The 27,860-nt window shown below is 40.7% G+C and overlaps 1 protein-coding gene across 2 annotated transcripts; it reads right to left on the bottom strand.

Annotated features, from left to right (window-relative positions):
• Positions 1-658: 658 nt before the first annotated feature.
• gmip (GEM interacting protein) lies at positions 659-21,941 on the bottom strand. Of its 2 annotated transcripts, XM_081387625.1 has the most exons (21): positions 21,666-21,941; positions 19,645-19,738; positions 19,190-19,283; positions 18,985-19,048; positions 16,257-16,382; positions 14,861-14,925; positions 11,917-12,024; positions 11,727-11,807; positions 11,480-11,641; positions 10,647-10,784; positions 9,511-9,701; positions 9,023-9,129; positions 8,869-8,931; positions 8,694-8,783; positions 8,463-8,623; positions 7,130-7,306; positions 5,584-5,721; positions 4,720-4,922; positions 4,312-4,639; positions 1,826-1,928; positions 701-1,578 (listed from the first exon to the last, which is right to left on the bottom strand). In XM_081387625.1, the coding sequence occupies exons 1-21, from the start codon at positions 21,712-21,714 to the stop codon at positions 998-1,000; spliced, it is 3,123 nt and encodes a 1,040-aa protein (XP_081243751.1). In that variant the 5' UTR covers positions 21,715-21,941; the 3' UTR covers positions 701-997. The 2 variants fall into 2 exon arrangements, with proteins under 2 accessions (XP_081243752.1, XP_081243751.1); XM_081387626.1 differs by lacking the exon at positions 1,826-1,928 and having other exon boundaries at positions 659-1,578.
• Between the last annotated feature and the right edge of the window lie 5,919 nt (positions 21,942-27,860).

Raw genomic sequence — 27,860 nt, 5'->3', positions numbered from 1 at the left:
TTTTATGTAGCGTAAAGAACAACAGCCTTCAGATTAGTGACATATTTTTAGCCTATTGGTCCAATGAAAGTTGCAAACAAATGGGTGTTCAAGTGAGTGAACTTGTCATTCGTACGGTTGAAAACGGATGAAAGCCAACAGGCTATAATTATCAAAAGTGTAATTTGTTCTCGTAGTCTGTATGTGCCTAAATTAAATAAAATAATCGTGTAGCCCTACATATAGGCTACATTCCGGGAGTGTTTTTAACACAAAACTCAATGACAGAAGCATGAATTTGTAAAACAGCTCAAGGGCTACACTATGGAAATGCTTAGAACAGGCCTATTGACAAAACAATGGCTAGTATGGAAGTTAAAGTCATTTTTGAGGCAATTAATATGCCCCAATTATACCTAGAGCATGTCATCAAATGCAATGCAGGTCCACACGCGTCGTGTCTGCCATCTAGTGGCGCCAGCGTTACATAATAATATGTATAGGCTAAAGTAAACTCAAGTAATCTGACTTGACAATTAGCATGATAAGCTGTAAGGCCCTGATGTGGTCTAAATAATAATTCTCCTCACTGATGATAATAATAAAACGTTCTTTTAACGAACACAAAATGAGATATTTTGAAGAATGTCAGTAAATGCATTGTCGAATGTCGGTTTTAAAGAATCTGAAAAAACAAAACAAAAAACCAAGCCAGTTTGTTGTTGTTGTTTCCATATATTGCATGTTCATCCCAAAGGAGTCATGTTTCATCATCATACATCTATACAAGACAGGCGGTCTATGAATAACAAATAAACAGGTAAATCTGTGCCAAATTTCCAGTGAGAGTGGAAACTACCATCTGTACTGTGATTTAACTACACTGTACGTCATACGCCACAAAGCAGGGAAACTAAAAATGTACAGCGCGTAGCCATCTAAAATACTGTGGGCTTTACAGCACAAAATGGGATTTATCCTGGTGAATTTAAGGAACCCCATCAGTCTTCAGTCAGTGTCAAACAAAATGGAGCTGCTCGGCCTTCCCTGAATCACTGCGCTTTAGCCTCAGTCCGGACAGGACCTTCTGTGCCGTTCTCTCCTCCGTCGGACGCCTCCTCAAGGATCGGATCAGGCGCTCTCTCCCCCCCAGGGTGTTGTTCGATTGGTTGGTGTTTCGTTTGGCCATTTGGCCCACATGTTCTTTGAATGAAGAAGCTACTGCTTTAACCTCCTCATCCGATACTGTCCTTCTCACCCCTGTGTGAGGTGCAGTCTGACTCCCAGGCATGCATCCAGTGTTATTGTGCGGGTCAGGGGTCTCGTGTAATCGAGAGTGAGTTGTTATGGGGGTCTCGGGCTCAGGAGAGGAGCTGCGGCTGCTGTCTGCACTTCCTGGCACAAGTCCTTCCCCGCTCCCAGAATTGTCCTCGTCCCGCGACTGAGAGTCAACTTTGCTTAACTGTGCTCCTGCCGAACCCTGTCTGTTGTACTTGACCGGCTGCCTGCTGAAGTGACCCCTCGACTGAGTTTGTAGCTGAGTTTCTGCAGCCTGCTCCGGATGACCCTGAGGAGACGCTGTCGGCCTCATAGCCAGGACTGGAAGATGCACAGAACAAAATCACACGTTTATTCACAACAATATAATTAAAAAATGTGATTTTGTATTAATCACAATGCTTTAAAAATGTATTTCCATATCTTTTAGACTAACAAAAAAAAATCACTTGTTTGCTTATGACAACAGGAAGAAAAAGGATCGGAAATGCCACAGAAACACAGAGCAAAAAGTTTGCGCAAGCAGCCAGCTGGTATTGAATTTGAATGTCTTTTAAAGCCCGCCTACCTGCTCTCTCATTGGCTTCTGGGCTCAGCTGGTCCATTGCTTCATTGGATGATGACTTGTCAGAAATATAACCCTCGCTTGAGTCTCTCTTGATAGTGCGATTCTGTTAAAATAATAGAAATTCTGAATATAAGTTGACTAATGGATCATTTAGATGTTTAAATTACTGTCATATTGTAATATTATGTTAGGCCTATAGATAAAGTGTCAGTGACACATTTAAAAGATTTATAATGTAAACTGGTTACACAGATATCGTTTAAAAGTTTGGGTCAAAGATTTAAAGAGGTTTTATTTTATTTTATTATTAGGAAACAATGCATTAAATTGAAAAAAGATTAAATTTCCCAAAAAATCTCAAGCAGCACAACTGTTTTCAAAATTTATGATAATGTTTCTTGATCATCAAATCATCATATTAGAATGATTTCTGAAGGATCATGTGACACCGAAGACTGGAGTAATGATGCTGAAAATCCAGCTTTTATCACAGAAATAAATTACATTTAAATATATATTCACATATAAAACAGTTATTTTGAATTGTAATAATATTATACTGTTTTTACTGTATTTTGATCAAATAAATGCAGCCGAGACATGTTTTCATGAAAAACATGAAAAAAAATGTACAGACCCCAAACTTAGCCTATATAGAATTTTTTTATAATATTATATATTATTATACATTTATTTAGCCAGTTAGTGCTAGCAATATTAAATGTGTTAGTCCAGCGCTATTTGTGAGAAGCCTACTAAAACAGTCTAAACCTGTGGAAAACGTGCTAATCAATAAGTTAAACTGTTCTAATTAGAGGAGACTCGGCTAATAGCTAATACCATCCTCCAGGCTTTTCTGTAGTTGCTGAGGAGCCTCGGCACTGACATAAAAGCACCTTGCGACAGAGGTAAGACTTTGACATAAGCACAAGCACACAGGCAAGCAGAAATAATCTTCACAGAGTAAGCGTTTAATCCCTCCAGGACTTTCCACGGGCACGGCGGGACAATTCAGGCCCAAGCAGAGCAATAGCGGCTCAAGCAGATCAAGACGAACGCTTTCGCCCGCACGAGCACGTCCACCTGAGGCGAGCTTTTAGCATCATCATGACAACAATCGGACTGTGTTTATTTTACTTACAACGTGTCCTAACCAGATGCGACGAGGCAACACACTGCTAACAGCCGCGACGGCGATACGCAATAATGAACGATAGAAACGGTTTCTATTTCTGCGACGTTGCGGCTGGAACCACAACATAGAAACTATGAGCTATGACTGATAATGTGCTTTATTTAATCTTAAGAGGTCTAAAGTGCGTTTGAATATCATTGTGCGTGACTTTTATAGCAATACCCCAGCAAGCAATTTTGCATTTAAAAGACGTCTAATAGCCGTACAAACACAACCCTGACGTCTCGGCTAAAACAAGGCAAAATTTGGGCTGTCAGTGAATATTTTATATATGTCTAACCATAGCCCAAGAATAGACGCACAGGCTTTGCATAGAACATATCAAAGAAATGAAACCAAACACCTTGCAATTACTGTTGACTTTGCTTACATGATGGAATATCATCTCGCAAGTTATTTTGGCAAAAACAACATGTAATCAAATTCAAGTTTATTTTGTCTAGAAACGGTTACTCATAGCCAGACTATATCAGGTCTATAGTTAACCGAACCGGTGAAATGACGGCTATTGCTTGCTGGGTACTGTCTGAAAGCGATGGATAATTCAACGCAGATCTTGAAAATAAATTAAAGGTAAAAAGTATGTTAAAAGTGTGAACTCAATGTGAACAAACAAGTGTATTCTACGACAAAGATGGTTTCAGTCACTCGGTATGTATTTTAAATGATTTATAAATGGTTTAATATTTATCAATTTGGTTGCAAGTTAAATTCACCATGAAATCAAAATGTGCAATTCTTATATTGCAGTATTTATTGTGAATGATTTATCAGTGCACATATATTTTTTTTTAAATTCATGTGCTCTCCTATCTTTAAACAAAATAACTTCTCCCTCTTGCAGCCCATCTCTTCTCTTCTCTGATGAGGCGTTTACTGGCATGAGGGCGGGTGCAACCTGTCACTCACATGAGATCCACCAATAGCAAACCACAACCATCCAATCAATTCACCACGGATAAAATCAAGTCGCGCCCTACATTTTCCTTGTTCAAGAAACCAATTCACTTGAATAGAACAACACAACACTTGGTGCGTTCAAGTCCTCCTGGGAAGTTATTATTTACGACATCAGGTGTCGAGAGAGAGAGAGAGAGAGAGAGAGAGAGAGAAAACGCACCCACACGCTCTTCTGATTGGCTGTGATATTTGATTGATTTAGACGCGTCCGGTAGCCGTGTCTAGCATCCACAAACAAACTGCATCTCGCAACGCAACGCAACACATCTGGTTAGGACACGGTGTTAGCGTGGAGCTACTGATTGTGTGAAGTCATGTTTTTATTGCCTACCTCCAGTGAGCGTGGACGTTCTCTGGAAGCGGCTCCAGGGTCCTGTGAGGAACTGCTGGCAGGAGAGATGGGACATGAAGCTCTTGGTGGGGTGTCTGGGAGGGGTGCCGTGGGAGGCGGTGGCGGAGGTGTGCTGGATCTTGTTGGGGAACCGAATACTTGGTCATAGTGTGAGATCATGAACTCCACAAGAAGAGCCTGATAGCTGGTTTCCAGGAGAGCGATCATCGACACATCCCCTGACACCAGGGGCCGCAGGAGCGTGGGGCCAAACACGATGCCCAGGTTTCCTGGAGACATTTTGTTGTCTTCATATTGTTCTGCCACTCTGAAGAGAAGAAAGTGATGTATTAGTAGCGAACTACGTCATTTAGATGAGCTTTAATGTAATTTCAGACAGTATGGTACCTGTTCAAGTGGGCAGTCATGTGCTGCACTGTTTTGTAGTTACACAGAGGCAATCGACTAGTAAGCTCTCGGAGTTTGACCACAATACTCTCCACAATCCCAGCAGTCTCGGCAACATGATCCTTTTCACTAAGCCTCTGAATCTCCTTACCCACGTTGATAAAGTCGTTGTAAAGGTCAAAGGTGAGTAACGGCTCTGGAAGCTGTGAAAAAGGAAGAACCATGTTGACCACATGAGGGGATTAATCCCAAAATATGTTTCAAGGAATGAGAAGATTACTGTAAATAGAGTGTAACAGTTGGGTACGGGTTGTAAAAATCCCATTAATTTTCTCTATAGCGAATTAATTTTAAACAATAACTTATAAACCATTAAAGAAAACTGGGATTATTTAAACTGGCGAAAAACTACATTACCCATGATTCTGCAGAAAATTATGCAAAAATTCAGCAGCCATTTGCTTATTTTGCAATAAATGTAAAACATACTGTGTTAACATACAAAATATAAATCTTTAGACCAATAGGTTTGAATTCGTAATATTTTAGCTTATGTCATTCGCAGTGCTTCATGGGATTGTAGTTTCACAGTATTGTAATTTTGTCTTTTTAAATACATTTTTTTGCTTCAAATCAAATTTGTAATGTTGTGAATTCACCTTGTAGCTGGTTGGTTTTGTTCATGGCTTATAACTCTATAACAAAGACTTTTTAAAAAAACCCTATTGGAGAAATGAATGGGGAAAAATACTTCCGGAAACAAGGCTATTGGGCGAGCTCTGTTGTGCTCCATTTAAGACTAGATATTTGTTTTACTTGAACTCACTTTAAAAATTTGAACTTTACTCAAGAATCTTTTTTTACCTCTTTGAAGAAGTGCTTGAGTACGGAGGTGATGTCATGCGGTGAGAGGTCACTAAGGTCAACTTGGTCTTTCTGGATTTCAAAGGCCTGACATAACTTCAGAATACGAGGTTTGGATCCACTGATTCTGTACACTCCCTATATACAAAGACAAGAACAAGAGAGGGAACACAACTAGATTATTTTATCTTCTGAACAAAATAGGATTGTTTGCTTGTCCATAAATGGCTGCCATGATGCCGGCCGACAACTTGCCCCAATCATTCGAGGTTTCATTCAAGTCTGTGGTAAACCTTTACCCGGAATACACTACACAACTTTTACCCAGATTTTAACCCTGATTTACAGACTGTCAGTCTGCAGATTGGGGATGTTCCATCCAGTCAGAGGATACCAAACATGTTTGATATTTTGAGCCAATTTTAAAACATATATTATTTTCATTTGTCACATGTCTCCTAGCAATGAGGCACATGTTTCTGTTTTATGAGTTCAGAACCTCTGTAACCATTTCCAAAGTCGGTGGGTCTAGTTTTTTAACATCTTTTCGGATTTTAAAAGCTGCCTAATGTATTACAGCCTTAAAACTTAAAAGTTGCCTTAGCAAGCATTAAAAATACAGATCGGTGTAGGAGTCAACTAGTCAAATTTCTTGTATGTCTCTTTTAAAGCTACACTGTGTAACTTTTTAAGTTGATTCTTAGTAAAAAAAACAGTTTGTTCTATCAAAAGTATATGTGCTCATTCATGTGTAATTACTTCCACCAACTAATAAAGTATTCTCGTAAGCGTAAAATCTGCCATGTATAATACACACAAGCGAGTCGCTCGAATGGTGGAAGCCATGTTGCGCCTCCATCTTGAAAATGCATTCGCCAAAGAGGGACATACCTGGAAATTCAAGCTTCGCCTTTCGCGCTTTACACTCAGTGACACCGTGACGAATGCGAGGGGGAGATTACTCGCGACTGCCGGCAGACTTGAAAGATTGCTGAAGATAGAGGATAACGCCTATTTTCGAGAACATGTAGCAGAGTCGCCAAGGAAGCGAAAGAGAGAATTAAAATGTCAACGCGACAGGCAAATCAGCAAGACCAAAGTCAATATTGGAGTAACTTTTCCCAGATGGAAAGAGCTCATGAGGAGCAAAGATTTTAAAACGGACGCTGAAGTTGCAGTTTTATAGTTGCTTGTCTAACCATAGCATGGTTGTGCATAACGCCAGAACGACCTCTAGTATAACTTGCGTTACTTTTCCTCGCGTCAATGGTGAAAAAGTATTGTTTACCTTGTAACAGAAATCTGTGCTGCGACAGATCACAGGTGAATAGTTTTAAAGGCGCAATTTTTGCGAAGTCGAACTGGAAGCCATGTTAATCTTGGAATAATATGGCCACCGTAGTTAAAACGCCCTCGGAATTGAAAGGAACAGAAACTAATATTCACTGGGTAGTCATATACAATTTCACCGCTAGATGGGGGAAAATATCACACAGTGTAGCTTTAAGATATTTTCACAAGATCAGTGTTTTTGCTTTATTCCTACCTGGACTCCGAGAGCCCTGCTCTCAATCTCTTCAGTGCAACGCAGGACAACGAAGGGCACACAGTCTTGGCTCTCTCTGGGCAGCAGGGAGAAATCCATCCCAAAGATGAAGCCCCTCCTGTGCTCACACTCCAGCTGGCAAACCTCCAGGCACTTCCTGTGGACTGCAAGGCCACACTGGCAAGAGAGGAGCAACAGTCAGTCTGCCATGTTCATTCTTTTACTAACCAGTCATTTAAAGGGATAGTTCACCTAAAAATTCAAATTCGGTCATTAGTTACTCACCCTCATGTCGTTCCAACCCCTTAAGACCTTCGTTCATTCATCTTCAGAACACAAATGAAGATTGATACGAGAGGTTTCTGAACCAGCCATAGGCAGCAACGTCATTGCATCTTTCAAGGCCCAGAAAGGTAGTAAAGACAATGTTAAAATAGGCCATGTGACTACAGTGGTTCAATCTTAATGTTATGAAGCGACAAGTACTTTTTTTGCGCATAACCCCCCCAAAATAACGACTTTATTCAACAATCTCTCCTCTTCCCCGTTATTCTCCTATGCTATTTGCGTAGTGCAAACAGTGCAGCGCTTCCAGGTTATACGTCAGAATGTTGGCTCTCTATTGGCCGACGCTGGTCACGTGAGAACCACAACACATGCTGACACAGCAGCTGGCCAATAGTGAGCCGACGTTCTGACAAAGAACCAGGAAGCATTGCACTGTTAACAGTGTAGGAGAATGATGTGGAAGAGAAGAGATTGTTGAATAAAGTCCTTATTTGGGGGGGGGGGGTTCGCGCACAAAAGGTATTTTCGTCGCTTCATAACATTAAGATTGAACCACTGTAGTCACATGGACTATTTTAACGATGTCTTTACTACCTTTCTGGACCTTGAAAGTTGCAATGACGTTGCTGCCTATGGCTGGTTCAGAAACCTTTCAGATTTCATCAAAAATATCTTAATTTGTGTTCCGATGATGAACGAAGGTCTTACGGGTTTAAAACGACATGAGGGTGAGTAACTAATGACAGAATTTACATTTTTTAACTATCCCTTTTAACTGTCACTTTCATCACACTACCTACAGCACACTTATTTATAGGATCAGTTCACCAGGAGTTAATTGCTTTACTTAAGTGAACAATAAAGCACAATTCTATACATTTTTCTTATTCATAGAGAAATAGATTTTTTTGTGGTAACAAACCACAACCATTCAACCAATTTCCCATAAACAAAATCAAGTCCCGCCCCACATTTTTTCTTGTTCGAGAAGCGGTTTCACACGGATATGCTAACTAAAAGCCATGGGCCCTTATCTGACACTCACCTCCTCACACTCAATCCCGTTGACCAGGATGTAGTTGTCACATTGCTTACACTTGACCATCTTGCTCTTCATTTTTCTCAGTCTGTGGGTCAAAGCGGCACGCGATGCACTTCGCAGTTTACACGTCATTCCGTTGCTATCAGATAAACCCTCTTCGCTCTCTGCACACAGATGAAAAAAAGTCAACAACTGCAGTGTCTGCCATTGAAATGCAGAAAGTGTCAAATATACCTGCTTCTTGCAGAGGGTCTTTCTCATCAAGATCATCTGAAGACATGGTTCCTGTGGAGGAGGCCTTGGGCAGCTTACGGCTCCCGTGAGCTTCAGAGAGGAGAGATATTAGTCACTTATTTACAACAACATCTAGATAGGACAGTAATAAAATGTTGCAAGAGATTTTTGCTACCTGGACTGGACAGCGATTCAAGACTTCCTCCTGTGCTGTCTCGGTCACTGTGACCAGGCCTTCCTGTACATCAATAAATCACATGACAATTTTCAGTTGCACTTCAGCTGGACGGGTTAAATTCAAGAAAGTTTATGACGGAAATCAGACGTACGTCCATCTACTAAACTGCTGCTGTGTTTCAGATCATCTGGTAGCGCATATGAATCTTGTAGGTAACTTGTAGCAGTGCTTTGTTTACGTCGACCTGTTGGTGGGGATCTGTGAAAATTGGGTATACAGAAATTCAGCTCAAATGATGCGGTTGCTAGTTTAGTTGTTCACACACGTAAATGAGCTTTAGTTGACTGCAGAAGCATTGAGACAGAAATGCATGAGCTATTACAGGCAATTCAGTTCTGTTCACAATAAACATCAGTGGGATTTAGCAACTGATTCATACATTTATAAAAAGTGAAGCTGATCTCTGTTACAATTAAAAACAGCAAATCTCAAACAAAAAGAACAGACAAAAACACGTCTCCACATTATTGTATAATACTTGCTGAATGATAAGAATAAGTTAGAGTAAACTGGAATAAAACAGCTTTTTGGACATGTGCAAAGAATTGCAAGTTACAAGTTATTCTTGTGTGCCCTCACCTCCTGCTTAGGGGGATGAACTCCTGGAATGTGAAGTTCTGGAGAGGATGGTCGGGCATGTTCTTTCCCAGGATGTACTGCAGGTAGGGTTCACCCGGCTCAAAGGGCCTGCAGGTCAGCTCCAGGTTCTGGTAGCCCAGAGGAACCATCTCAGTCTGCTGCCGCTGGTAAAAGAACATGTTCACCGTTGCCTGACAGAGGAATAAGACAAAAGAGACTTTGATTGAGAAGCCATGGATGAATATACATGTAAACTAGATACGCTGAGCATTTAATGACTAGTGCTAGCCGACGCAAAAGTCATCGCTGTGCAATTGCTACAGTGTTTTGTGGATGCTAAGGAATTCTGAGTGGTTACTTGTATGCCCACTCTCTATACTATACTCTGCCTCTTCTTATTGCATTTTTGTTTTTTGATGATTGATAGACTTTCACTGGATATAGCAGATCTTCCCTTCACTCTAAGTAAAGTATGGCCCTGTTTACACCTGGTCTTAAGATGTGTTTTATTTGATCGGATCACACGTGGACCGTGCTAAATACAGGTGTAAACAGGGTCTAAAATGTTTTGAGCTTGTCCACTTTCTACCACTTCCAGAGGTAGCCGAAAACACATTAGACCGGACTGCTTTATAGTGTAAACGCTCATGTGGCCACAAAAGACGCCTGCTCTCCGCCTACTGACCGAACATGTAAACTGCAGCAGGCTGCAGACCCGAGATTGATTTGAAGACGAAAAACATACCAAGCACAATGTTCTCTCACCATTCCTGATTTCTAACACACACACAGTGTTCGGCTGGTCTTGCAGCTGTCAGAACATAAATGAAACCTGCTGCTCTCCCTGTGTTTTTACGTTGTCTCCGGTCGTGTTCATATGTAAATTGCGTGAGATTATTTCATCTATTAGTTTAAAAGATCTGAAAAAGCCTTTTACCCTCATCATAGACCCTCCCCTCTAGGAAATCAGGACAGAAGTGGTCAAAGTGGACAAAAGAGACAGATTAAAACACCAGGTGTAAACAGGAATGTGTCTCCCTCGTCTACTTGTGATCTGATCGACCTAAAGTTTCTCGTTCATGTGTAAATATTTACTTTTCGCCTCACAATCTGTCTCTAAAGGCTGGTGAACCCACCTCTTTCAGCACAGTGTCTCCTTGACAGATGAGCTTGCGGATGTGGACGATGATTTTGCGCTTCACCTTCTCCAGCTCTTTTTGATGGTTGTTTGCTTCAGACACACACTGCTTGTACATCATCTCAGTCTCTGTAACCTACACGGTAGCAAAGCACAGTGATAATAAATATCTTCCAGAAGAGATAATTAACATGACACATAATTACACTTTTGGTTATCTGCACTATAAAACAAGAAATACTCCTTTATAATCTCACCGAAATGTTTAGGGTACATTTCATGTGCACTGTTGATAATAGTATTTTTCAGAACTAACATATTTTATTAATGGAAAGCATATTATTATCTCACACAATTGTTTGTGACGCTCTGTAGTAGTTTGCTTGAAATGGTCTAAATATCTCTTAAATTACAGGTTTTGCAGTGTCAATTTTTAAAGTGAGTCGGTCTCAAGTTCAATATATTAAACAAAATCTAAATGCTGTAGAAAATGTAGCTTAAAGTTTAATTTCCTTTAAATGAAGTTAAAATTATTTTTCTTAAAAATAATTTTTCTTTCAACTATGTTACTATCCGAACAACCCCCTTCAAATTCTTTTATTACAATCACTGTTCATATGGCAGAATAGACAAAATAACCTTTTGACAAATTCACCAGGGAAAACATACTTTCCCTTGTAATGTCAAGACTGTTTTTAATGATTAAACTCGGGGACTAGCAGATATGTTAAACTGATGAAACGTATAAACTGAACACAATGTGAAAGCATATTGTTTTTGTCATTTTTTGTTCATGTTAAACTATAGAATGAGCCATATACTCGGGGTGACCTTAGTTTGGGCGTCATCTCTGGACTTCCTCCTCTTGTCCAGGGTCTTGTAACCCCCGGTCTCCTCTTCAGCTTTGGCCGTCATGGCTTTGGCCTTCTCCAGATCCTCACAGCGCTGCTGGTATTGCTGTCGAGCCCTCTTCAGCGCTGACACAGCATCATTCTGATCATCAAAACATATGTCACATTACTGGACTGATAAATTAATGAATACACATACAGTATCAACCTCAGCACAAAGAACTGACCATCCTCTTCTGTTCTTTTGACCACTGCTCTTTAAATTCCCGTCGCCACTTGTCGATTTCGTTCTTCTTGGCCGAGAGAGCCTTTGGGATAGATAGATAGATAGTTAAACCCCACACGTCACATGTTAGCCTATATGTTTCAGATTTCTTGTGTTTGTCATAAACATTGATCAGATGGATGTTTGTGCACCTGGTAGCAGCGCTGTTGAATGAGTTCAGCAGTGTGTTTGGCTGAGGAGCTGCTTTTGAGATCATGTTCCAGGGCCTGGTTGTAGATATACTGCAGAGGCATCATGTCCTGTGGAAAGTGTCCAAACTGATTTAAGAGCATTAAAGTGGGCTGACAGTAAACAACATGTTCCTTATGCAACAGAATAGTTGCATTAGGGTGTTTGGTAACTTCTGGATTAGTCCCAGGGACTGCTCTTTTATTCAGTTTTTCCTTTTTTTATATATATGAAAGCCACATTAAGCACTTTACCTTGACTTCATTATTTATTTTTGGAACCTTTATGTATAGATTTTGTAAAACCTTAGCTTAGATTTCAGTATAATTTTTTTTAGATGTAGGCTATAAAACGATATATATATATATATATATATATATATATATATATATATATATATATATATATATATATATATATATATATATGTAAGGGATAATGTATAGTGAGCCGGTTGATATAGTGAATAACAACCCCGACAGGCTGAACGGGATCCCGACGCGAAGCGGAGGGATCTTGAATCAGCCTGAAGGGGTTGTTATTCACTATAACAACCGGCTCACTATACATTATCCCGCTTATTAAATGGCTACCTACAAAATAAATAAATAATTTGCCGCGAATTATTGATTTAAAAAGGGGTTATTGATTTAAAAACGATTGTATTGCTTCCGCTAAAGAAAATAGTCCGTTCCGCGTCCATAGCAACGCGCTGTTTTTCATGGCAACGGTCTGTTATACTTCGCAGCGGTCTGTTATAATGAAATAACAGACCGCATTCTATATTGGAATTCAGCCAAGCCATGTAATAAATATATATAATAGGCTAACTGCTTAAGTTATACACTATTTATTCATATAAATTAAGTTAAAGGGCCTATATGTAAGAATTTTTATGTATTAATCGCATTTTATTGCCAACAGCTTGTAACGAAAATGATAAAGCAAGACTGTCCCAGACTTCCTAGGGTGTCTGTGAAAGCCTGTAGAATGATTTTTATGTGAAGGAGGAATCGGGACGTATTTGCCGGGAAAATCAAGAGGATGTGATGTTTACATGCGCAAGCATACAATGTGCAGGAGAATGTCATAAGAGAGCCATTTTGTACTGTAACGTCAATGTGCCATGCAAAGAAAATGGATATATTCAACTATAGTCAGATATAGACTATGGTCTCAATATAGCCTACTTTATCAAACCATCATAACAGCGAGGGCCCTATTTTAACGATCTAAGTGCATGGTCTAAAGCGCAGGGCGCAAGTTCACTAGGGCGTGTCCGAATCCACTTTTGCTAGTTTAACCGCGGGAAAAATGGTCGGCGCGCCGGCCCATGGTCTAGAAGGGTTGTCCCTATTCTCATAATGAGTAATGGGTGTATTTGGGGATTTACGTGCGTTAAACCAATCAGAGTCTCATCTCCCATTTCCTTTAAATGCCAGTTGCGCTCGCGCCATTGCAGATACGCTATTTACGTAACGGAATTTGATAGTGGAAAGACCGAATGCGTCGCCAGAGCGCAAACAGAACTGCTCGTGCGCGTGGTAAAAGTGCGCAAGCAGAACATCTACAGGACAAGCCGGATTCCACCATATCCTTATGTAAACAATAATAATCTTTTACATGGTTAGCCTTTTATTTTAAATATTTGCCATGTTTGTGTGTTGCTGTGCGTCCTTGTGTGTTTAATAAGCAGAGTGCGCGCGTTGTGGACGTTGTGGGAAAAACAAAATTATATAAAAATTATACATAGGCCTATATATATATATATATATATATATATATATATATATATATATATATATTGCGCCATTGATTTTAGACCAGGTTTCAGTTGGTCAATGGCACTATTTCTGTTGCCTCAGAATAGCAACGCGCCAACAATGCGCCAGAACACACCTCGTTTTCAGACCAGCCCGCCCATGGGTGCACTAATGGGCGCATTAGTGGCCCAAATGGGCTATTTAAACAACGTGACAGGACGTGAAAATGATAACTGAGTCGGACTGAAACTAGCAAAAAACACTTGCATTGCCTTGGCGCTGCATTGTGACAGGTGTAAGAAAGGGCCCTCAGTCATTTTTAAGCTGCTTTCTTAACAGCTTTGCTAATTTTGTTATTAAGAGGAAAGCACATAGCCTATTTACATATTCATCTAAATGTCACTCTCAGCAGCGTGTTCAGTGTCGGGATGCTTGTTAACCATAGACTTGTATCTCTGCAAAATGTACAACTTTTTATTTATTTTTAATTTTTTTACTTCTAAACGAAGATGAATGATAAAGAACTTCACCGTGAGTTTATCGGGGTCTTGAATCACGTTCACGTGTGAAATATGTGTAGGCTACAAGTTCGAGCCATGGTTAGAGCACGAGCAAGCCCTAAGTTTAAGTTGCTGGCTACAGGTGTCACTAATAACGAGAGTTTCTGAATTACTGATGTTAATTATTTATTTAGCTAATTTTATGTATAGATTTTGTATTAAGCTTAGCTTATCTTATATTAGACTTGCCAAATTATAGCATAAAATCCATCCAGCTGTTATTTTATCAAATTATGCAAACCTGTCATATATTATTTAATTGTGTGTATTTAAAACGCTATCTATGAAATTAACCGTAGCAAGACAATGGAGTCAGCCATTTTATTCCCAAACGTTTTAAAATTTAATTTCTACCAGCATTATTTTCATCACAGAATGCTATGTTAATCAATGTTCATGATTTTCATGAAAAAAAAAAAAATAATACAAAAATGCTACTGAATTCTCAAGCAATGAATGTATACGGCTGAATATTGTCAATAGTATACATGTTTTGCACACACACACGCGCGCACACACACACACACACACACACACACACACACACACACACACACACACACACACACAACACACACTTTTACCTGTTGAGCAACACATGACTTGGCTGCATCTGCCGCTCTCATAATACTCTTTGCAAACTCTTGCTCTGCAAACAAACAATCATTTATGATTTTCATATATTGCTCAGAATCATAATGGTGTCTATTATGCCAAATTCTGAATATTTGCTGACATTGACATACATGCAGAAGAAAGAGGTTAATAAGCAAAACACCAGAGGGAAAATACGATTGACTGATATAAATAGTTTGCATCTGTATTGATGGACACACAACAAAGTGCTTCAAAATATCAATTGTACAACAGTGAGCGGACATTAGGTTACATAACTTTATCGGGCCATAACCCATTAGCATTACAGCTCAATGGAAAATAGGATATTCATCATCACCAATTCCAGGAATACAACACCGGGTAATGTACTGTATGCTTCCCTCTTCTGTAAGTTCATTATAGGCTATTGATGTCTGGCATTGCTTCTGTTTTATATTCTGTCTCTTTTTGCTCTAGCCATTTATCATACATACCTCTTCATGACTGTGTTACTTAACACACTTAAGTACTCTTTTAAAGAGTATACTTTGCCAAATCAAAAGCTTTACTTGCTAATAAAAGTTTTAAATGCTAATAATCTTTTGTTGTGCACATATTTTGATATGCTAAATTTCTACTTCATTGCAAATGAGTAATAAAAAATATATTTAAATACGTGACATACACATTTAAATAGAAATAACATTAAAGTATATCTTAGTTTACCATAAATGCATACATGCTTGTCAGTACATTCTGCAAGATAATTTAACCACATTTAATAATAAAAAATATATCTAATATATCTAAATATATATAATAAATCCAACTTCAGTGGGTGAAAAAAACACTCTAGGAGAAGTTGAGCTAATTGCATTTAATTTACATTCTAGAATACATTTTCATTTAATTGTAATTAACATGCAAATGATTGTCCAAAAACATTACATTAAGTTTGCACTTAAGTATAATGTTTTAAAGCATATTATTGCTGTTGTAAGTACTCTTTTAGAAGTATATGCTGAAGTGTATTTCTTTTCCACGAAGGGTAACCTATCAGTAACTTTCCACTAGAGGGTGCTGTGCGAGACGATGACGTGTTAAAGGTTACTTCATCCTATTACAGGTGTTGTTCAACACAAGTCATTTTCTATCAGAGATCCAATTTTAGATTCTCATGCTATTTCCTGGAAGAGGTCCCACGGCTTCTCTTCCAGGCAGAAACGATCTATAATTACTAGCAAACAAATCCAGCCTAAACATAATATGTCAGCACATTAAAAACATGAGTCTAAATGCTAGTTTTCTATATTTATCTGACAGTTGGATGTGTGTTCCTCTATGTGACTCTGTGTAATCAAAGACTACATTTAAAGCACTCACCCAGGCTGATTCTTTTGTCCATCCAGGTCAGCAGATCTTTGGCATAACGGCACCACATTTTGGCGTACTGAAGGGCGAGTTCCACGCCACCCTCGCAGCGACACAGGGTCAGGTCGGCATCCTGGGCTGAGGCGGAAGACATCAGCATCAACGGTTCATGTGCATGCCTTACTCTATGTAAACTAAACCCCGCTCGGGACTAACAGAGGCTTGTCCTCAACCAGCTTTAACGATTCTGTTGGCTGTCACTCATTACTCAGAGGATAAATCTCCCGTATCTTCAAAGGATGTAAAGGCAAAGCTTTGGAAAATGCTGAGTTGCAGTACATGCCCATCATAACACAGACACAAAAAAAAGCAACTTAATTGTTAAAAACAATGTTGAAAGACATTATTCTCTAAAAGTCTAATAAAGGTGTCGGAAACGAGCACAGAATCATAACATCTATGTCGAAAAGTCGAAACCCTGTGACCCTCCAGCACAATATTCCGGATTGGTAATTCAATATCCATGCAAAATGCTTGTATAGGGAGCTCCTGGGCTCGCTCAGTATTGTCCAAAAGGCTTTGGGACTCAGCAGTGAGTGTGTGTGAGGATTTCCGAGACTGTTCACCCTCCCTCTGTCTGCTGTCTCCTCCCTGTGCATTTAATGCTAAAAATCTGATCTGATCAAAACATCAGAACTAAAAACCTGAATCTGTTGGAGTGCCACTAGCCCACTTTCCACTTCCATCCTGCCGTACTTCTTGGCTTGTCATGTTAAAGCATATGTGTGTATGTGTGTGTGTGTGTGTGTGTGTGTGTGTGTTCACTTTTGGCACAGAGGGGAGGGGAAATAATCCAGGACAGTAGCAGACTGTACAGTGATGGTCTTTAGATTAGGTTGGGGTTGACTTCCTGATATAAGGATATAGATATCTCATCATTACATTACGGTCTCTCTCTCTCATTAAATTTAGCTTGACGTTACTGTCACACATATTACATCACACGATTTTCTCAGCACTATTGTACACACAGGTGAATCTCATGGCATGAACATACCCAGGTCATATTTCACCCCAAAATTAAGAAATATATATTCAAATATATATTGTAAAACAAATGTTTCTGTATTGTGACAATGTTATACAATAACTTTACAGTGATGTGAAAAAATGTCACTCATTACCAAGATGTAGAGGGAAAAAAAGTAATACCCATTACTGTGATACTGTGAAAATCGTATTATCACCGTGATGTAAAATCTCATTCTCATTACCGTAATGCGAAAAATATAACTCTCATTTCTATGCAAAAAAATCTCATTCTCATTACCATGATGCTAAAACATATCTCATTCTCATTACTGTGAAATAAAAAATATCATTTTCATTACTGTGATGTAGAGAAAAATTGTATTCTCATTACCATAATGCAAAAAATCTCATTCTCTTTACCGTGATGCTATAACATATTGCATTCTCATTATTGTGATTTAGCGAAAAAATATCTTTCTTGTTACCATGATGCAAAAAAATATCATTCTCATTACAGTGACATAGAGAAAAAATATAATTCTCATTACCGTGATGCACAAAAAAAAAATTAATTCTCATTACCGTGACGCAAAATAATCATGATACATTATTTAATTTGTAGAGTCAATTATTACTACTGTTATTTATCATTGTAGTGTTTGGCATAAATTTCAGTTATTTTGATTAAAAAAAGAAACATTGAAAAATAGATTTTTTGCATTGTGGTCATGAGTATTTCAAAATATAATTTCTTTTACTTTTCATACTACTGTCTTTTGAAATTGGAGTGAAATATGGACCATTTTTGTTAGATTATCCCACCCAAACTGGTGAATCTAAAATGAATACATATGATTTAACATGATAGTTAATAGGATACAAAACATTAAACTCACAGTTTTCTAGGTAATTCATGAAATGTCTCTGCTTAGTCAGTCCATTTGGCTGATCAGATTGCTCACAGTGGGGGTTGGAGAACTAGGCTGAGACTGCATAGGAATAAATTGTTGATACTGAAGTCTGTCTCAGGTGTACGTAAAGGAAGATGATGTGTTTTGTGAGTACAAGCCAAGAGATTGCCTTCGATAGGTCACCATGTGGATGTTTTATTTAAACTTTGAGTGTTAGCGTAATCCCTAATCTCAGCTAGCAAACAGCTACATACTCGCAGGTTTCACCAAGTTAGCACCCATGGAAAGGTAACATCAATATATATATTACCTAGTCAAAATATATCTTTGGTTACTCATCCCTTCTTTACAATCTTTACAATTGTAGTTCTTGGAGAGATGGATCAGTGGGAAAAACAGAGAGCATCTGTCTGCCGATTTAATCTGCTCTCTAACCCCCGTCCGGTGCTAATCTTGTTAGCAGGGGCCATTAGTCCATGTGGCTAATTACACGTAAACAGTTGCAGGTTAAAGAAGAGAGATTTAGTGGCGTGACACGATGCCTCCGAGTCTGATCATTCACTCTTGCTTTGCTTTGCTCCTCTCAGATATCTCAAATGATGGACAGAAGACCATATGTCTTCTCTAGGGTTCAATACGAATATGGCTGGATGTAAGATATTCATCATTCTAATAATTATATGAGCAGCACAAACAACGTGTCTATCACAAATCTCATTAGTCCTCCACCCTTGTTAGCCTTCCTCCAAATGTCCAACAAACAAACACTCATACACAAAGATGTTAAAAAGATTTACCAGATACGCCTCCGTCCTTTTCCTCCTCTTCACGGCAGATCTTCAACGACTCCGCATCTTCACCCTGGAAAACATGCAGCTTTTAATTTTCGCTGTAACACGTTCTTGCTTGAGAGAGATTGTTAAACCCAAAAGTATCAAGAGATATGAGTATGAGTATGTGAGGAAAAAGAGCAGGAACAATAATTCATCAATCATGTCTCACTGTAATATCATCCAGATCTGCGTTCAGTGTGGTGTCTGCCGAGGTGTCTGTTAAAGACAGTGAGTCTGCTTCTTGTAGAAGCTCATCCACAGTCCTGAGAAATCAAATCAGCAGACACAACGATATTAAAAATGAAACATGGCGGTTCTCACAGAGCTAAAGCATTCAAACTGTTTTATATTTCTTAAAAATAAAGGTTCTTTATTGGCATCGATGGTTCCATCAGAAACTTTTAACATCCATGGAATCTGTCAATTGGACTAAAGGTTCTTTATAGTGAAAGATGGTTCTTTAGATAATTAAAAGTCCTTCACACTAAGATTTTTTTTCTTTCTTTTAAGAGCAGTTCACTGGAAACCAAAATGGTTTTTCTATGGCATCACTGTGAAATCCCCCCTTTGGAACCTTTATTTTCAAGACGGGAATTTCACAACAGACTGAGAAGGTCTACGTACGAGCATGTTAATGACAGATCCAAATTGGCATCAAAATCACGAAATATCTCACTGTAACGCTTGACTTCTGAGTGACGGACTGGGGTACCATCATCTGAAACAGAAGGAAATGTGATGATGCCACGTGTGATTTTTTTTTCAATGAAAATCTGATTCTAAAAAAAAGTGTAACACTTAACACTTTTTTTTAAGGTGACCTACTTACACGTTACATCATGTGCTTACTATTACAATTACAGCAAATTATGCATAATTACAAGTAACTAAACCTAAACCAAACCCTAACTCTATAGTACGTGCATTCCTCAGTACTTATTTGATTAAGTACAATGTAACTACGTCATCTTAAAATAAAGGGTTACACTTTATTTTACAGTGTCCTTGTTACATCTACCATAGTAATAACAGTAAATTATGCATAATTACATGCAACTAACCCTCAACCAAGTCCTAATCCTGCTGTAACCCTATAGTAAGTACATATAGTTAATTAATATTGCTCAGTACTTAAATATATAATTACACTGAGACAAGAACACCTTAAAATAAAGTGTAACCAAATAAAGTGTAACCAAAAAGGTTTTTAATACAAACCTTTGTTCATTGATTTTGGTATTATTTGTATTATTACTTCTGCAATACTTACAATGTAATGTGATATATAATGTGTGTAACATGGACAGTGTCAAATAAAACAAGACAAAGCATGACAATACACTTCTTTGTGAAAAAGGGTTTTGATTGTGGTTAAAGTACATGAACATTTGTGTGAAGGCTTGCAGGAACTGGAACCTAAAGCTAGAGTAATGACAATTAATGGCACCGGGAAATGTGCATTTGACATTAAGACAGGAAGTCACACTACTGAAGTTGACACAAACGTTTTGTGGCAGGAGCAGTAAAGAGAAAGCAGCAAGAGTGAGCCAGACTCATGTTCACTTGTACAATAACATTAAAATAAAGTATTTATAAATCACCTTGGACAGATCGTTTCATTTGATACTTGAAAGCACAGGTAAATTACGGCATCGATTCAGATCATTTAAAGTTTAGACATGCTTTTTACTCATGGACTCTCTGAAGCCTTGAATGCACATAATGCTGTAGACATGGCTCTAAACTTGCAATGTGCCACTCTAGTAACAAAGAAAGCATCACCGTCAATCTCTCTTTCTCTCTGTGACATGCACCATTTAGGTCAACCACATCCTGCATAGGGTTTTTTTAACATGCTCTGCTACAGGGACAATAAGGACTTGTTTTTGATGAAGAGATGAGTTCAACTGTATGGATTAAGATTTTTTTTGTTGTTCATCTCCATTTTGCTTGATAAAAATCACCCACCGGAAGTCAAAGTCCTCTCAAAGATGGCACTGCGGTTACACTGTCAGTTGGCACGTTATGCTGTTAGTTGTTACATAGAATGTTACATTCTAATTCTGATACCAATTGCAAACATTATGTTGTTAAATGTCATGTGATACTCAATGTGGTAGAAACGAGAAGAACTGCAGCTATTACAAATTGCTTGAAACCAGTGCATGTGACTTCCTCCCACTGAGGTCTTATTTAGGTTGTTTATTTCCACATCCTGGGCTCATTTTATGTATTTATGAGAATTTCTTACTAAAATAAAGTAAATTAACAAAAAACTTCCCAAACCACCATGCCAAAAATAAAATCTTGGGTTAATTTTTCTTTTCTTTTAACATGTACCTTTTTTTTTACATGTAGAAAGAAACAATATGACACCCCAAGATGCAGTAATTTTGTACATTTGTCAAAAAAAAAAAAAAAAAAAATGCTGTGTACATGAAAACTTCCTTGAGATGCAACTTTTGCACAAAGGCAAATTGAACAAGACAGGAAGTCCTCTGATCATGCACTGAACATTGCATGCAACACAAACACACAAGCACGCATATCCAAAGAAAGATAACTAATAAATCACACATATGCAGCCTAAAGCTGGGGTTGGGTACAACAAAAGCACATTTCCCTCAACGTCTGTTTTAACTCACCCTGGACTTTTGGTTGCCTCAGCTGTGCCGTCTCTGCTGCCTCCTCCATCTAGTCTCTACTGATAAACCAGCAGCTCACAAGAGACGTGTTCGTGTTGTCATCCAGCAGTTAGTCCATCCACCCCTGTCAGAATCATCACTTTTCACAGGCGAACACTAACGCAGGACATGAAGACGGACGGTGTGGTGTTTGATAACTGTCCTCTCTTCTCTCACAGCGCCACTTCTCTTCCTCTAAAGTGGAGGTTGGCCAATGTTCTTTCACCATCGTATGAGGAGGAAGTTTGTCTCACTATCACTCTCAGACACACCTAACACCCCCAACTTCTGCTAAGGCCTGAGATATTGCTGGTAATTTGTGGCTGCATTTGTCATTTTTTTCTTTTTTTTTTGTGATTTTTGTTTGTGGCCTATCGAAGGCTCTTGAATTTGAAAATACTTTGTTTGTGCAGCAACTTTAATTCATCTTATCTTTAAACATCACTGCTATCATGTTTTTCTGTTTTTGGCATAAAATGAATACCAAATGGGAAATATTTTGAACTTTTGTAACTATCATGCACAGTGTTGGGGAAAGTTACTTTTAAATGTAATGAATTACAATATTGCATTACTCCCTAAAAAAGTAACTAATTGTGTTACCTAGTTACTTTTTAAGAAAAGTAATGCATTATGTTACTTTTTCTCACCTGGGCTAGGCTTGCTTTTTTGTATTTTGTATTTTTGGCTAATGTAAAGTTACATGAATAAGCCTTAGGCTGAAGGAAATGCAAATTCACTCCTGTTCAACACTCTTTTAGTGTTCACAATTTTCTTCAGCAGTAAAAATGAAACACAAATGTAATGTTTATCTAAAGTCAATAAGCATCATGTTCACACAGAACACACCAGCCTCTGCACTTTCTCCGGATTTCTCTCAACATGGGGACGAAAGCTGTCAGTCAATAAATGGTACATAAAAGTAACTTGCGTTACTTATTTGAAAACTGTATATTTAAAAGTGGTGCATTTCTTTATTAGATACTTGAAAAAGTCATCTGATTACCTAACCCGTACTTGTAATGGGTTTCCCCCAACACTAATTATGCAGTAAAAACCCCTTGAAGCAGTAGTAAATGAGCCTTAATCTTGCTTCAGTATTCAGCCAATGAAATTCAACCTCACAGCATTGCCCCCTAATGGCTGATGGTGGTTGAGACACAGGAAAAGCTGACACGCTTCCACTCACATATACACCTGGGAAGATGGTTTCATATTGTCAATACATATTTAAAATGACTCTAAAAATGTAATGGGCTGTAACCATTAAGTAAAAAGTAGTGCATAAACTATTATTTCTTACACTCTGAATACATAGCACATTTTTTATATATTTTTTCCTGACCTGGTGATCTGGTGGGTTTGTGCAGAAAACACTCACAGCTCCAGGTCGGCTCCAAAACTACAGATAACTGAACTCTGAAACACATATAAATCATAATTACTCATAGACTACTGTTCAAAGGTTTGGGGTCAATAAGATTTTTGTTGTTGTTGAAAGAAATCAATAGTTTTATTCAGCAAGGGCACATTTAACTGATCAAAAGTGACAGTAAAGACTTTTATAATATTACAAAATATTTCTATTTAAAATAAATGTTGCAATTTTATTCATCAAAGAGTCTAGAATTTTTTTTCTTGGTTTCCACAAAAATATTAAGAAGCACAATTGTTTTCAATTATTGATAATAATAAGAAATGTCTTGAGCACCAAATCTTCATATTAGAATGATTTCTGAAGGATCATGTGACACTGAAGACTGGAGTAATGATGCTGAAAATGCAGCTCTGTATTACAGGAATAAATTACATTTTAATATATACTTAAATAGAGTTATTTTAAATTGTAATACTATTTCAGAACATTACGGTTTTTACTGTGCTTTTGATCAAATAGATGTAGCCTTGCTGAGCATAAGAGACCTCTTATATTATCTTACAGACACCAACATTTTGAATGGTAGTGTAACTTATGTTTTCTAGAGTTTGCTCTGTACAGGTCTCTGCACTTACTTTATTTTATTCAAAGTTAAAGCGTTTAGTGACACAGGTAAGTATTTCAGTACAACACAGTCTCAATATAAGTCTCAACATATAGGTCTCAATACAACATACACAAGTATGCTTTGAAAAACTGAATTAACAAATTAACCGATTAACATTTTTTGTTTTGGACTCAGTCTGACAAAGCCAAGCAACATCATTGTGGCATCTGTTGTGCTTCACGGCACTGGTATAATAAGCATGGAAAGCCCCTGTTAAATATGCTACAAATGGTTTGTTCCCTTTCAGTCACGCCGTCTGATTGGGATCACGCTTAGGGAGCCTGTCTTCTTTGAGTATTGATAAATTGAGCCAATGCGCACATTGGCGTGCAAGCTTTGCATCCACTGAGGGAAGAAAGTGCGTGCTTTACTGGTACAGGCTGCACCATCCCTGTCAGTGTTGCCGTGATCATTCCCCTGTGTGCTCCGACACTGGTTAGAGTTTTTCATTTCCTGAAAGAGCAACACGGGCGTCTTTTTCAAGATGTCATTCCACCCGTGCGTTTCTGGATGCGGTCGTTCCCTGTCCCCCTCTGACGGTCACATTAGTTGCATCACGTGTTTGGGATTACAGCACGCTGAAGCATCTTTTGTGGAAAGTTCATGTTCTTATTGCGAGAACATGACTATCGCGGTGTTGAGATCGAGACTTGCCTTCGTCATTACCATGCCCCACCCTAGGGTGCCGTATGGGATGGGTGATCAGAGGATCATAGTGATGTAATCCCCGCCCGGTAACCAATCCCTGTGGGCCCCTCACTCCTCTATCACACCGCAGCCGGTGGAGCCCCCCGTTGAGCTTACCAGGTCGTGGACAGCACCTTTCTCTGCCAGAAACTGCCTGAGTAGCTCCTCCCCCCTCACTACCCTTGACGGAGGAGCAGTGAAGGGTTACAACGAGGCTATCCTTCCAGTGGAGTGGTCTGTCACGACGCACCTGTGTCCGGCGGCTGCTGCCTCTTGGACGGGGATCCTCGTCTCCCCTCTAAGGCCTGTGAGTTCTCATCCGTTCTTACGGGCAGAGCTTACAAAGCCTGTGGGCAAGCCGCTTCCTCTTTGCATGCCATGGCATTGCTACAGGTCTACCAGGCCAAGGCACTCATGGACATGCACGAGGGTAGCCCAGACCGTGCGCTCATAGGTGAGTTCCGCACCGCAACCGACCTTGCCCTCCGGGGCACGAGCATTGCGGTATACGCGATCGATCTGGCGATGTCCACCCTAGTGGTCCAGTAGCGCCATCTCTGGCTCAACCTGGTATATGAGGGATGCGGACAAGGTTCGGTTCCTGGACTCCCCCATTTCCCAGGATGGGCTGTTCGGTGGCGCGGTGGAGATCTGCGCCCAACAGTTCTCTACCGCCAAGTTGCAGACTGAGGCCATCCGGCACATCCTGCCCTGGCGGCCAGCTGCTTCCTCCCCGCCGCTGGTGGCAGATCCTCCACCTGCTCGTCGCCGAGGGCGTCCCCCTGCCGCTGCTTCCTCTCCCCCTGGGCCTCCGCAGCAGCCTCTAACCAGGCCTCAGCGTGAAGCCAGCCGCAGGCAGGCCGCCCAGCCTGTGTCAGACGCTACCAAACCAGGTGGCAATCGTAAGACCAACCGTCCCTGACACAGGCCACCCAGGGATGGGGGGGACGAGCACTTCAGATGGATACCGTTCCCTGAATTGTCAAAGAAAGAGCAAATTCCTCTGTTCCTGGGTCCCAAGAGGGCCAGACTGGCGGTGTATGACTCTGTAAGGCCTTGCACCCCTCAGCCCCCTCTTGTGTCGCCAGCCTGCAGCTGGGGGCTGTTCGAGGACCCGATTACGCCTTCTCACGCACCCCCTGCCGACCCATGGAGACAGGTAGGTGTTGCGTCGCACACTCAGACCCCGGGCCTTCAGAGCCGGGTCCATGTCCTCCAACTCACTGCCCCACAACTTTTCAGAGGCTCCTGGGGCATATGGCAGACGCAGCCGCAATAGAACGGCTTCCTCCATATGAAGACCGCTTCAGCAATGGCTTCACAGTCAAGTCCGAGCGAGCGGAGAACCCTCGGCATGGAGACACAGGCACACAGCTGGCCCCGGGGCCGCCGCAAAGATGCGTTTCACCATTGAGCCGCCTTGCACAACACTGTGCTAAATCAGGGAGGATAAGGAGCAGGTCTTGCTTGTTGCCCCTTGTTGGCCCAACCAGACCTAATTCCCTCAAACTTATGCTCCTCTCGACAGCCTTCCCTGACCCATTCCTCTTAGACATTCTCAGGGACGGGGCATCGTTGGCACCCGCGTCCAGACCTCTGAAAACTCCATGTCTGGTCCCGAAAGGACAGAACGCGGAGGTTCTAGGTGATCTACCACAAACAGGTTGTAGTTACCATCCCTTCTGCGAGAGCACCCTCTACGAGGCTTGATTACGCCCTGAAGTGGAACCTATTCGTTGAATAGTGTTCTTCTCGTCTGAGAAGAACCCCCAAAGGTGTTCAATCCCTCCGTGCTTTCTTTCCTGCATGATGGGTTGGAGCGAGGGCTGTCTCTCTCCACCCTCAAAGTGTATGTTGCTCTATTTGCACACATCACGATGCAGTGGATGGAAATCCATGGGAAAGCACGACTTGATCGTCAGGTTCCTGAGGGGAACGAGGAGACTGAATCCGCTTCACGTACCCTCTATACCCTCTTTGGACTTATCTCTGGTGCTACCGCACTGCAGAGACCTCCCTTTGAGCCCTGCAGGCAGCTGAGTTAAAAGTCCTGTCTTTAAAAACAGTTCTCCTGCTTGCTTGGCCTCTATCAAGGGACTTCGGTCGACGAATCGTGCCTGGAATTTGGGCTGACTAACTGTCACGTTATCCTGAGACCACCGCCTGGATATGTGCCCAAGGTTCCTACCTCTCCCCTTAAAAGGGACCAGGTGGTGAACCTGCAAGCGCTGCCCCGGAGATGGCAGACCCAGACCTGGCTTTTCTCTGTCCCGTCCACTCCTGCGGTTAACGTGGACAGAATGCAAAGCCTCAGGACCTCAGTCCAGCTCTTTGTCTGTTACGGAGACCAGCAGAAGGGAAAGGCTGTCTCCAAGCAGAGGTTGGCCCACTGAGAAAAACAAAAAGATAAGGGAGGCCATCGTCTTGGCGTATCAATCCCAAGACTCACCATGCCCCCTAGGTTGTGAGCCCACTCCTCTAAAATGAGAGTGTAGCTTCTCCCTGGGCGTTGGCACAGGGTGCCTCGCCGATAGATGTTTGTAGAGCTGCAGGTTAGGCGACACCAAACATGTTCACTAGAAAAATAGCCTATGTGTTGAGCCGGTTGCTTCCATAAGCTTCCTTCACATGACGCCAGTTACACTGTAAGCCTGGTTCGAAGAGTTGGCTTGCTTTGCCATTCCCCTCCTAAGGACCGGATACGTCATTCTTGCTCCAGTAGAGTTTCTCTTAGATGAACCCTGTCGAGTTCCTCCACACCCTTTGGCAATGGACGTGGCGGAGCGTCCGATGCCAGGCCTAGCACTCGTATGCACTGGAGGAACCTGTGCTAGGCTGGGCCCATATGTTGTGATCCCTACGACGATTCCATATGTGCAATCTTCCACGGTACGGCTCCCTGCGGCGAGCCTGTGTCTTTCCCTTACACTGACCGGTGTGTCTCCCCCATGTATTAGGCTGGAGCCACCTCAGTGACATCCCATATGTTGTACTGCCCGATAACACCCAGTCCATATGTGTATCCTCCACATGTATACCTCCCTACGGGCAGAATGTGGCTTCCGCAGCGTATTCCTTTCCAACGAAAGGGCACGCTTTCCCAGTGTTAACAAGTCTGACTGAGTGGGTCATGTTGAACAGCAGTGACTTCCCTGTCCTAAGCCCTGTCCTATCTCCACCTCCATAATGCGGGGGGGGGGGGGGGGAATCAGGAGGCTTTTGTCTAAGCACTGGAAGGTGGCAGCACTAGTGGCGTTTTAATAGGGATCCAAATCAGTCGACACGTCACCTACGTCGAACTAAAAGGGAACGTCTCGGTTATGTATGTAACTCTTGTTCCCTGAAGGAGGGAACGGAGACGTAGTCCCGTCGCCACTATTGCTGGACCACCGCTGAATCCGGGCTCCGCTCAGCTCCTCAGCGA

This window comes from Scardinius erythrophthalmus (genome assembly GCF_964197995.2).
Source record: "Scardinius erythrophthalmus genome assembly, chromosome: 1".
Classification (NCBI taxonomy): Eukaryota; Metazoa; Chordata; class Actinopteri; order Cypriniformes; family Leuciscidae; genus Scardinius; species Scardinius erythrophthalmus.
The sequence above is the reverse complement of the archived record's forward strand: the minus strand, read 5'-3'. Positions and strand labels throughout refer to the sequence as shown.

Excerpts from the sequence above, each read along its gene's own strand:
- gmip (XM_081387625.1), bottom strand. The coding sequence starts at position 21,714 with ATGGAGGAGGCAGCAGAGACGGCACAGCTGAGGCAACCAAAAGTCCAG. Across the intron at positions 11,642-11,726 it reads CAAAAGAACAGAAGAGGATG|AATGATGCTGTGTCAGCGCT; the intron begins GTCAGTTCTTTG and ends TTTGATGATCAG. Across the intron at positions 10,785-11,479 it reads GAGATGACGCCCAAACTAAG|GTTACAGAGACTGAGATGAT; the intron begins GTCACCCCGAGT and ends GCTACCGTGTAG.